We start from the raw sequence: 12,740 nt of genomic DNA on the forward strand, positions 1-12,740 counted from the left end.
AGGGGGTAGGCCTCCGGAAGTGTCCTGTCACTAGGGATCTGAGTGAGTAACGCATGGCGGACTTGGAGGTAACGGTAATACTCAGTGTCTGCCAAGCTGCACCGTGTCTTGAGTGACGCAAATGGATGAACCGTTCCTTCCCCCCAGATGTCTTTGATTCGCTAGATCCGTATAAGGGAACCCTTGGATTTCCAGAGGTTCCCCAGTTTCTCCGAATTCCACAGTGGTGTGGCTAGTGTGAGTTTGTTCTCCCACTTCAGGTGTCTATTGACTGCATGCCATATATGGACGGCATGCGCTGTTGGTCCAGTCAGTGGGAATCTACAGGGTTTGGCGTATAACGCCCTAGTATAGTCTCCCCCTGGGAACAGCCACCTATCCATGGCACATCCGGGATCATCCGGGCAGCCATAGATCCCGTGGTTGATAGACGCAAGCTGAGATGCCCAATAGTATTTCTTTAGGTCGGGAAGACTAATTCCCCCATCGTACCAGTTAAGAGTTAACTTTGAGAATGCTATGCGGGACCTGCCATCCCAGAGAAGTTGCCTCTGGAGACTCTCAATTTCTTTGAAGTAGGACGTTGGGACCGGACCCATCGTATTTTGGGGTGCATATAAAAAACGAGGCAGAGCCATCATTTTAAAAAGGACCGCCCTACCTAGCATGAAAAGAGGAAGGGATCTCCAGTGTGCGACATCGTTCTTAAGTCTCTGCATGGGTGGGTCCAAATTACGGGCAAAGCAGAGTTTCGATTCCAGCGTCACATAGATACAGAGATATCGGAAACCTTCAGGTGCAATCTGGATCGGGCAGTTTCGCGGTATGATAGGCGGGTCAACCTGAAGGACGTAAACTACTGATTTGGACCAGTTTACAGTGAATCCATAGTATCTTCCGAATATTGCCAGCACATCTAGGAGACAGACCAATAATGCTCTTGGATTAGTGAAGTAAAGAAGAATGTTGTCTGCATATAGGGATATCTTTTCCTCCCAATCCAGTGACCACCGCATTCTGCGGATGGATCGGTCCTGCCTGATCCAGGCTGCCAGTGGCTCTAATGCCAACGCAAAGAGGAGCGGAGACAGGGGGCAGCCCTGCCGAGTGCCCCTGCTCAGCTGGAAGTCTGGGGATTTGCGATTATTTACTGCCACCCGGGCCATAGGGCCGGAGTACGGGAGGCGAATCCAGCCTATGAATTCCGGGACGAATCTCAATTTGCCTAGAACCGCAAATAGATAGGGCCACTCAACCATGCCGAACGCCATGGTGGCGTCTAATGATACTAGAGCTGCCGGCTCCAGTATGGTAGGTGTTCTACTCAGTACTCCATGTAGTCGACGCAGGTTAAGGACCGTATTGCGATGAGGCATAAAGCCCGACTGATCTGGGTGGACCAGGGTGATAATGACTTTAATCAGCCATGTCACTCGCAATTTTGCAAGGACTTTGGGCTCCACATTTAGAAGCGATATTGGCCTATAGGAGGCGCAGCTGGTTCTGAGTTTGCCTTCTTTATATATGACCACTATGTTGGCCACACGATGGTCATATGGGAGCAGTCCCTTCTCTCTACTCTCCTTTAACATAGAACGGATGTAGGGGGCAAGCTTATTAGGCCTCAGTTTATATAGTTCAATGGGGATACTGGTGGGCCCTGTAGCTTTTCCTGAATTTACACCCCTGATAGTTTGCGCCACCTCATCATCCGTCAGCGGGGAATCCAGGTACTCCCTGTTTTTGTCTGAGAGCGTGGGAAGTCTTGCATCTCTAAGCAGCTCACTATTTTCAGCTTCAGAGAAGCTGCCGGTTGTACTATACACCGTGCGATAATAGTCTGCAAACGTGTCCACTATGGCCTGCGGGTCTGTTATAGGACCGGAGTCTTTTCCCTGCACCTCGGGCACTAGTCTCGATGCCCACTCCGGTCTGTCTAGCCACGCTATCAGCTTTCCTGCTTTGTCTCCATGTTCATAGATTCTGCCCTGGACCTCTCTACTCTGCGCCCTGGCTCTATCTCTGGCGATGCTGTTGAACTCATCTTACATTAACCACAGGAGGTGAAGGCTTTCAGGGGTTGCTGCTCGGGCTAACTCCTGTTCTGACTTTAACACGTCCTCCTCTGCTCTTTCAAGTTCAGCCTGTCTTTCACTCTTTTTCCCCGCTATCAGGGAGAGCATTTCTCCCCTGATAATTGTTTTGTACGCCTCCCATTGGGTCTGTGCGGAGTCGACCGTATCCTCATTTTCTTGAAAGTAATTATCAGTGGCTTTGACAATGTACTTCCGGGTAGTCGGAGCCTTCAAATACCACGGATTAATGGGGGCTACTCTGCCAACGCTCACGTGGTCCAATTCCATTCTCAGCAACACAGGGGAGTGATCTGAAAGGCCCCGTCCCAGATGATGTATCTCTCGGATAGCATGGGCCTGTGTCACCGGGACAAGGATATAGTCTATGCGTGACAAACTGAGGTGTGCACCAGATATGTGCGTGAATTGTGTTCTGTCTGGGTTGTGTGTTCGCCAGCCATCCACCAGCCCCACTGTATCTAAAAATTCAGGCAGCCACCTTTGAGCGGGTCTGATTGCACGAGGCGGATGTCGGTCTAGGTCCCCGCCCATCACTGCATTGAAATCTCCTCCCAATATCAGGATTCCTAGTGGGAATGTCAAGAAAATCGAGCCCATGTCTTTGAATGTTTCCGTCTGTAGGCCAGGCGGGACGTATACTGAGACGAATGTAGCTGTCTTCTTCCCTTCCCATTGGCCCGAAACCCCTAAATATCTACCCCTTTTGTCTGACCATGTGGCCTGTACTGTAAATGGGAGCAAATGTTTGATTAGTATGCCCACCCCTCGTGACCCAGAGGTAAATCCAGTGTGTGCCACCAGTTTATACCCTCCCCTATGTAAGGCCATGCATTTGTTTCCTATTAGGTGAGTTTTCTGTAAAAGGATCACCACTGGGGCGTGTCTTCTGATAAATTGGTTGACCATACCTCGCTTTATTTTATCCCCCAGTCCATTCAAATTCCAACTGAGGACTCTGACCCCTGATCCCTGTTTACTGCTCATCATTATGTCTCTACGGAAGTCGCCCTAGCACTGCTTTTCTCTTTGATGGTGTTGAAGAAATCAAAGGTATAAACAATGCAAATTCAAAGTTAAGAAACATCACACAACCCTCCCAACTCCCCCCCCTCCCTGCACCCCTGCTCGCGGTGTCTTCTCATCACAAACTGGCAGAGTGCCTGTCGCCCTACACACTAATACTAATAGATAACGATAACTAAAGGTAGTAAAGAGGGGGAAGGCCAGCACTCCATCCCTCCATCCCTCCATCCCCAAACCCATTTCTACACATTTCTACAAATCGTCCCTTGAAGATCATAGAATGCATGTCTGAAGTGCAATAATATGGTGAGAGTTTATGTCCAACCGTGGTGTCTATGACCCCTGTACCTGACAACATTCATACAGTCTGCAAGCTTATTCACCGGATCTCAATCTTGGTCCTGTGCCGCCCGATCTCCGCCTCAGTCACGTGTCCCATAGTCACTGGGGGGACGACTGTCCAGCCAGTCAGACGCCACTTAAGGATTGTCGAAAAACCACGCTCAACCTCGACACGCAGACACGCTGGGAACATCATGGCGTACTTAAGTCCTTTGTCCCTAAGTTTCTTCTTGACGGCGAGGAAGTTCTTGCGTTGTATCTGCACCAACTGCGTGAAATCGGGAAAGACAGAGAGGGCGGCATTCTCATAGCGCAAGTTTGCAGAATAGCGTCTCTGTCTCTAAAGTTTAGGACCCGTACAATCATAGGGCACGGGGGCGCCCCGGACTTTGGGCGCCCACCTGGGACCCTGTGTGCACGTTCAATGGCGAAGAATTTACCCATTCCCTTGGGCTTAAGGTGTGATAAGATAAGTTCCTCCATGAACAGATCAGGGGCTGGCCCTTCTGATTTTTCGGGGACTCCCAGGATGCGGATGTTGTTGCGTCTTGATCTCCCTTCGTAGTCGTCCAACTTCCGTTTGGTCGTTTCACAAAAAGATTTGAGGTCATTTACTTCCTGCTGGAACGATGACACATCGTCCGTAAGACTGGCCGTCTTTATGTCTAGGGATTTGACTTTTTCATTGACCTTGGCAAGATCCGCTCGAATGAGATTCACCTCTCTGGAGACTGTGTCCAGTTTATGTTCCAGGGACTCCATTTTGTGCCCTAAAGATGACTCGACCCCGTCTATGGCAGCCATAACATCATGCAAGGTCAGTTCCGAAGCGGGGCTCGTGAAATCCCCCCCCACTGTAAGGGCGTGATGCGGATCCGTTGGTGAGCCTTTGGATAAGGTATCGCGATCCAATTTGTTAGTCTGGACCTGTCTCAATCCCTTGGTCATCTTGGTTCTTATCTACATCTGGTTTGTTCGCCATTTGTAGGCTGAGGCGCTAGGTAGACCAGTGGCGCATGCCCAATGAACCTTGCTGCTAAGGTCAAATGCCAGCGAGAACGAGGCTGGCCTTCCGCGCGGTGATCAGTCCAGCGGGAGCGGTCAGTCCGACAGAATTCGGGGGGCCCAAGTCAATTTTCAGTAACCGCGTAGGATGGGGGTGCCTCCGATCACCCCGGGCCATTCGATAGAGCCCAGAATCCCAGTAGCTGTTTATCCAACACCATCCCGCAAACTATTGCATATACTTCAGAGGAACGCCAATAGGGGGGGGTTTAAACCCCCACCCAGGTCAGGTGCCCGCCGGCAGGAATATCAAGGTCCACTCCTCTACACCCGGCCCGGAGCCGCTGTCCCCCAGCACGCGCAATGTTAGTGTTTCCCTTCGCGGCTATGGATCGGCCCTGAGGGGTCACAGTCGCTCCCTGGCACCGTCACCAGCCCGCAGCTCTGCCAGGTCAGGAACAATAGCCGCCGGCCGGCCTGTATGGCGCCACAGGAAAAAGAGGTCTCAGATCACAACACTCTGCAATTCTGAGAAGGGGGGTAAACCAGAGTCACTCGCCCCCACTCCGCATGTGGTCCCGCAGCGTTCCGGTCCCGCTAAAGCAGCGCGGCGAGCACGGGCGCTGTAGCATCACTGGGGCTTTTCTCCACGCCCGGCTCAGAAGGGCAGCGGGCGCAAGGAACGGGGCGGGCCGTCTCCCTCCCCTCCGGTAACAGCGTATGTGCCGCCACAGGGGGCAGATGCAACGATGGGCGGCGATTCCGGCACAACCTGCGACTTCCGGTCCGGGCCGCCAAGGTTGCTTATCTCCGTGTCAGCAATCAATGCAATCCAGTCCCCAACTCTACTCCCGCAGACAGGCCCAATCTTGGGGGTCCGAAGCTCCGGTTTCCAGCGATGTCAGGAAACTGGGTTTTCGGCAAGCGGCACCCTATCTCCTCACTCGCGGTTGCCGATCATCAAGGATGTTGGGCTTAGGGGACGGTAGTGGCAGAGCCGAGGTTTCACGCGAGCACTTGGTCCGATGCTTGGCTCCTCCTCTTCAAGCATTCTTAACTGCATTTGGAAGTCGTTTAGTGTACTGTTGTTTTTTTACACCCAGTGAGTCAGTTTGGCAGACATATAGGGGCCTATTCACAAAGGCAAAATTATATGTGACCAACATGTGTAAACCTTTTCTTCCACTTTGTATTAAATTTACTACTTTTGGCTATTCACCATTTCTTAGTGTACATTTGACTACAAAGTGTAGACTTGATGTTTTTCCACCACTGGGGCAGATATGTATGTTAAATATTAAAGTAAAACAAAATAAAAAAGTTAATGCATAACTTAATTTCAAATTAGTAAATATTTTAAATATTTAAAATATTTAAAAAAAATCTTGTTTAAAGTAAAATATTTGTTTATTTACTGTTCATCAAAAATTATAAGAGGTTATGTATAAAGTTAATTTAAAATGATATAATTAGGTATAAAACACCTTAACGTTTTCAAAAACAAGTTATTAAAATAGTTTATCCTAAAATAATATACATATTTTTATTTATATATATTTTTTGAATTAAAATAATATTTATTATTAAAAAGTTCAAATACATTTATTTATTTTAACATTCTTTCCTATAGAAGTATGGTTTAAGTTCCTGCCTCCATTATTTTCTATGGGGGGGGGGGGGTGTTTGCAGTACCAGTGGTTAGCCCTGTGTGGTGCTGGATTTACTACAGCTCTGAGCTGGAGTACATTTACTACCTTTCTGGTTCAAAGCATCAAACTTTAGGGGCCCATATTTCTTGACCACGGATCAAAATTCCATAGAAAGCTATTGCTTATCCACCCTAGTCAGCTGTGAGGTTTGGGGCTCCTCTAGCGTTAGAATAAACGTCAGACACTTTATAGTTCTTGTGATAGTCTGCTTTGTTGTTCAAGAAAATGGGCAAATATAGGGGCGAATGACAGAAGATTCCAGGTTCTCCTTGGGGCACTTTGTTGTATCTAGTTGTTGGCTGGGTCTGACGTCCGCTGGTTTCCCTCGGTACAATAAACATTAAGGGTAGGTGAGTAACCAACCTGAACCATGCACACTTGGATTTTAGTGAGGAATTAGCTTTGACAAAACCTTAAACCCAGAATCACATTCAACAATGCTCAAAACAAACTAAAAGGAGCTCAGTGAATGTGATATCGACATGACTCGCTCTTCGGAGGAATACACTTAAGTGCAAAATCTTTTATCAAACAGAGTTGCCGGCTAGGATGCCCTCCACCCAGTTACAGCGAGAACCCCAATATGGGGGTTTCCCTTCTAGATTGGCACGGTCTCTCCAGGCTCTAATTAGCTTATGAATCTGCGAGAGCCATTGCATGTGTGTCCAACCAGTGGCATCTCTCCAGTGGTTAATTTGAGCCGGTGCTTTCCGGTGCTCAGCACTGGCACCTAATCCTCAGCACCGGCGCTTATAACACCAATTAAGGACACACTCATTTGTAAAGCACGTGATTTTTCCCAGAATCACAGGATGTTGAGCCACACCAAGACTCAAACCTGGTTCCCCGGCTCTGAAAACGGTAGCTCTAGCCATTAAGTCAAGTCCTCTCCAGAATAATAAGTGCCGGGGCTCTAGTCAGGATGCAATTTGCACCAGCACATTTCTCCTGTTAGCACTGCCTTCTGAGGAGAGCCCCAGCATTTTTTATTTGACAAATTAACCACTGCGTCTCTCCTCTTCAGCAGAGGGACTTCAAACTTCGGCATGTCCGCGTCAACAAGAAAACTGGTCTCAGTACTGGATCTTCAGCCTCTTGCCCCCTCCCACCCCTTGATGGTGATCTTTACGACCTCCTCTCGAAGCATCCAGGCTCCCGCTCCTGGGAGTTTGAAGACGCTGACCTTTTCCTTCCTCAGCGGTTTTACTTCCTGCTTGTCCGCGGCTCCACCTAATGGCCACACCCCTGCCCAAAGGAGTAGGCATTTTTAAAGGGACTAGGTATGTTCCATACAGTGTCCGGCAGCATAGTATACACAGTGGGAGTTCCTTCAGTCTGGAGGGGGTTGGGGAGTGGGGGGACCAAGGCAAAACCCCCGGTAAGTCCTTCATACCCTGACATCAGCCTTAACTGGAATCGGGTGGGGCCGCAGGGCAGAAAGCCTACGTCTTTTTTTTTTTATAAATCTTTTTATTAACTTTGCTCATGATCGCATACATTTGACAGTATCGTTCATATGTCATGAAATGGACCAACATTTCATCATACAGTAGAAGGCAACAATATGCATACACTGAACTAGTTACACTGATATGCCATGCCCAGATCCACCCCTTATGTCGCGATATTTCCGCCAAGGCCCCTATACCTTTTTCCATTTCTTCGTACAGCCCCTGGGAAAGCCTACATTCTTGAAGAATGTTCCTCCGAATTGGAGGATCCTCTAGATGTTCAAAAGGTGCAACCTCTCTGATTGGTCATGCCTGGTCACCAGAGCAGAATATATACTAGTTTCCTTGGACAATACTGGGTTCAAGTATTCGACTAGTCACGGAGGAGATCGGGTGCACCAGCAGACTCTGAAGATCCAGGAGTGGATTCCTGGGTTAGTTTCCTTTCTCTGCTTCTGGACTGGGCCAAAATCCCAGAGTTATCTTGGTGCTGGACCACTGACATGCGGCTGTCAAGAGGAATGACCTGATCCATAGAGAAGAGCTAGCGCCTAGCTGACTGGAAGGACCTGCTCCAGCCAGCTGGATGAAGCACTGAAGCATACAAAAGTGATGGGTGGAATGCTTGAATTAATCACAGCCACTAGTGATGGGTGGAATGCTTGAATAAATCACAGCCACTAGTGATGGGTGGAATGCTTGAATTAATCACAGCCACTAGTGATGGGTGGAATGCTTGAATTAATCACAGCCACTAGTGATGGGTGGAATGCTTGAATTAATCACAGCCACTAGTGATGGGTGGGATGCTTGAATTAATCACAGCCACTAGTGATGGGTGGGATGCTTGAATTAATCACAGCCACTAGTGATGGGTGGAATGTTTGAATTAATCACAGCCACGAGTGATGGGTGCGATGCTTGAATTAATCACAGCCACTAGTGATGGGAGGGATGCTTGAATTAATCACAGCCACTAGTGATGGGTGGGATGCGTGAATTAATCACAGCCACTAGTGATGGGTGGAATGCTTGAATTAATCACAGCCACTAGTGATGGGTGGGATGCTTGAATTAATCACAGCCACTAGTGATGGGTGGGATGCTTGAATTAATCACAGCCACTAGTGATGGGTGGGATGCGTGAATTAATCTCAGCCACTAGTGATGGGTGGGCTGCTTGAATTAATCACAGCCACTAGTGATGGGTGGGATGCTTGAATTAATCTCAGCCACTAGTGATGGGTGGGATGCTTGAATTAATCACAGCCACTAGTGATGGGTGGGATGCTTGAATTAATCACAGCCACTAGTGATGGGTGGGATGCTTGAATTAATCACAGCCACTAGTGATGGGTGGAATGCTTGAATTAATCACAGCCACTAGTTATGGGTGGGATGTGTGAATTAATCTCAGCCACTAGTGATGGGGGGGCTGCTTGAATTCATCCCAGCCACTAGTGATGGGTGAGCTGCTTGAATTAATCTCAGCCACTAGTGATGGGTGGGATGCGTGAATTAATCACAGCCTCTAGTGATGGGTGGGATGCGTGAATTAATCTCAGCCACTAGTGATGGGTGGGCTGCTTGAATTCATCACAGCCACTAGCGATGGGTGGGATGCTTGAATTCATCACAGCCACTAGTGATGGGTGGAATGCTTGAATTAATCACAGCCACTAGTGATGGGTGAGCTGCTTGAATTAATCTCAGCCACTAGTGATGGGTGGGATGCGTGAATTAATCACAGCCACTAGTGATGGGTGGGATGCGTGAATTAATCTCAGCCACTAGTGATGGGTGGGCTGCTTGAATTAATCTCAGCCACTAGTGATGGGTGGGATGCGTGAATTAATCTCAGCCACTAGTGATGGGTGGGATGCTTGAATTCATCCCAGCCACTAGTGGTGGGTGGGATGCGTGAATTCATCCCAGCCACTAGTGATGGGTGGGATGCGTGAATTAATCACAGCCACTAGTGATGGGTGGAATGCTTGAATTAATCACAGCCACTAGTGATGGGTGGAATGCTTGAATTAATCTCAGCCACTAGAGATGGGAGGAATGCTTGAAGTAATCTCAGCCACTAGTGATGGGTGGGATGTGTGAATTAATCTCAGCCACTAGTGATGGGTGGAATGCTTGAATTAATCTCAGCCACTAGAGATGGGAGGAATGCTTGAACTAATCTCAGCCACTAGTGATGGGTGGGATGCGTGAATTAATCACAGCCACTAGTGATGGGTGGGATGCTTGAATTCATCTCAGCCACTAGTGATGAGTGGGATGCTTGAATGAATCACAGCCACTAGTGATGGGTGGAATGCTTGAATTAATCTCAGCCACTAGAGATGGGAGGAATGCTTGAACTAATCTCAGCCACTAGTGATGGGTGGGATGCGTGAATTAATCTCAGCCACTAGTGATAGGTGGGATGCTTGAATTCATCACAGCCACTAGTGATGGGTGGAATGCTTGAATTAATCTCAGCCACTAGAGATGGGAGGAATGCTTGAATTAATCGCAGCCACTAGTAATTACTCAGGCTGCATCCCATTCCCCATTCTTTTACCCATCATGCGACCGAAGTTGGACCCAGCCATATGCAAATTAATCTTGACCCTTTTCCAGTAGGAACAGTCCAGCTCGAACTGCCAGGCCATGTCCTTCCTGAACCGGAACACAAGCAATCCAGGAGCAGTTTTGCCCTTTTTAGGACTCTTCCACCGGGTATATCTTTAATCCAGTGGCACAGTGTGTTTTATGTGAGACTGTGCTGTGGCAGTGACTCATGTACCAGATTGTTCCCGCACATCTCTGTCCCTTTTATTGTGCAGGATCATCCATCTGGCCCGTCACAGTGCTTGCAAAACAGCTACTTGCTCCTTTTCAGGGCCTTTGATCTCTCTTTCCTGCTCTCCTTACCTATCAGTAGCACAGCAGGTGCAGAAGCATTGCAGCTCAACGGTGTGGGGTGTCCTTACACGGTCCCATTTAGAAATGTTCTTATCCTCTGAAACTATGGAGAAGAGGTTCAGTTTCATTGCTGGTATTATGGTCAGTGATTCAGCAGCTACTTCACTTCCTATCATGACCAGGTACAGCTGCAGGCCTCAAGCTGTGTGGGTGCTTGCTATACTCTGAGGAGATGCTGATTCTGAGGACTCCATCCGATCCAATCCAGCAGAGCTGCTGGGCATGGGTGTGTCTTCATTTTCCTTGTCATAAACCACACTAAAGACTGCAGCCCTCTTAAAGTTATTAGGGGCAATTCTACCAGAATGGGGAATCGACTGAAATACTTTTGAATCTCTAAGCCCTGCCCATATCACTGTCTTTCTCTGTACAATCGCACCATTCTCTTTGCTTTTGTTGACTGTCGTCTCACTTATTGCTTTTTCCTGCCTTCAGGGTTCCCTGGTAGGGGTTGTTGGAAAAGTCGGCTGCGGGAAGAGCTCTCTGCTTGCGGCAATCACAGGAGAGCTGAACAGGTAATGCTATCACTGTACCTTATGTTCATTCCTGTGAAGAACCTGGCCTTGCCCGTCCCTCGTCTTCTCCTCTCAGCTAGGGCCAAGAAAACAATGTGCAGCAGGAAAGGGGAACTCCTCTGAAGGAGAGTACAGCTCAACACTGAAAAATGAAATAATACACTCCAGAAACCATGGACCTAGCTACTTAGAGAACAGCCAACATCTTTCGTGTAGCAGCAAGCAATATTCTACTGGGATCCAGTTGTATACCCAGTCCCTCATGTGAAGGTTCTGACTCTCTCTGGTTCTCTATTTCCTTCTTGATTTCATTATTTTAAACAAGAATGTTTGCATCTTTATCAGAGAAGACACCTCACCATTCAGTGGTGGATTACAAGGGCTTGTTTACAGTTCATGACTACAGTATGAACCAAGGCCATCCACTGTATGTTGGAAATGAGCTATCTGTGTGTTCCCAGTCTCATGCTATTTACTGTGAGTGCTTTGTGCAGGTGCACACATTTTGTACTCTACTCGCTTATCTGCACCCTTAGATCCTCATAAGTTTTGCCACATGGGCAGAAATTGGGAAACCAGCGACAGAAAGCACTTCATTCTGTACATCCCTAAAACCAAAAAAGCCAAGACAACACAATTATGCTGTGAGCCTCTGTTCCGGGCCACATAAGGCTAACTCCCAACATTCTCCCTTCAAGGAAAGACATAATACACATCTATCCAGGCTATACTTCTGAACTCACTTTTCACCACTTCACTGCTCCTTTGTTTGTAACTGTTCTCAGTACTCTTGTTACTTGTAAAGAACTCTGTTGTCTGGTGTCTAGGTCCACGCTTTATAAATACATGAAAGTACCCAACATTTTTCCAAGGGCCCAACCCTTTCATTTGGCTAGGGCTACATAAGCATAAAGTAAAGTAACCCAAAGTGCTCTGGACTGGCATTTTCATGAAGCATTTTGTTTTTCACCCTCATTACTCCATCATGTATTGAAAAGAAAACCCAGTAACAAACTGTTAGAGGAAATCTTACAGAGCATGTCAGTTCTCTGGGAGCATCACTTGATTCGGCAAGTTAGTAGTTAAACAGTGTAGCATTATAGCAGAGGGGCTACCATTGTCTGTTAAATCCCCCGCTACCTTCACTCCCAGACGAGGGCTTATAAAGAGTGAGAGGGACTTTAGTGACTTGTTTAGCTGAGACATTGTAAGAATGCTATTAGAACATTCTGCCTGCTGATGGTAGAATGTTCTAAATTAAACACTGTGAAACAAGAAGATAACTATTTTAATGTCAGAGCCGAGGGTTTGTACCCGTCATTATTGGCCGTCTCCCACTTAATTGTCTTTCATGACACCCTCAACTTTTCAATTTTCTAATGTAGCATTATTAGTTTGCTGCCAAGGACTATATTGGTTGTTAAATGGCCTGAAGCTTCATTATACACTTATAGGCGGAAGAGCTAAAAGGCTATTAGAACATTCCACCTGCTGAAGGTATATTTTTTAGGAGGGAGAAACATATAAACAAACATTGGAATGATTGAGAAGAAGGTTTGTACCAGCCATTGTTGGTCCTCCCTAAGCCACGTCATTGCCTTCAAGGGATATCAGTATTTACGT

At 47.5% G+C, this 12,740-nt stretch overlaps 1 protein-coding gene across 8 annotated transcripts in view; it reads left to right on the plus strand.

Annotated features, from left to right (window-relative positions):
* ABCC10 (ATP binding cassette subfamily C member 10) overlaps positions 1 to 12,740 on the plus strand; it is a 450,580-nt gene that overhangs the window by 177,539 nt on the left and 260,301 nt on the right. For all 8 annotated transcript variants that reach the window (XM_086925988.1, XM_086925989.1, XM_086925984.1 and 5 more), the window contains one exon: positions 11,038 to 11,117. In XM_086925988.1, coding sequence (XP_086782114.1) covers positions 11,038 to 11,117 — 80 coding nt within the window. The remainder of the gene's footprint in view (positions 1 to 11,037; positions 11,118 to 12,740) is intronic.

Source organism: Lissotriton vulgaris, chromosome 6, assembly GCF_964263255.1.
Source record: "Lissotriton vulgaris chromosome 6, aLisVul1.2, whole genome shotgun sequence".
Classification (NCBI taxonomy): Eukaryota; Metazoa; Chordata; class Amphibia; order Caudata; family Salamandridae; genus Lissotriton; species Lissotriton vulgaris.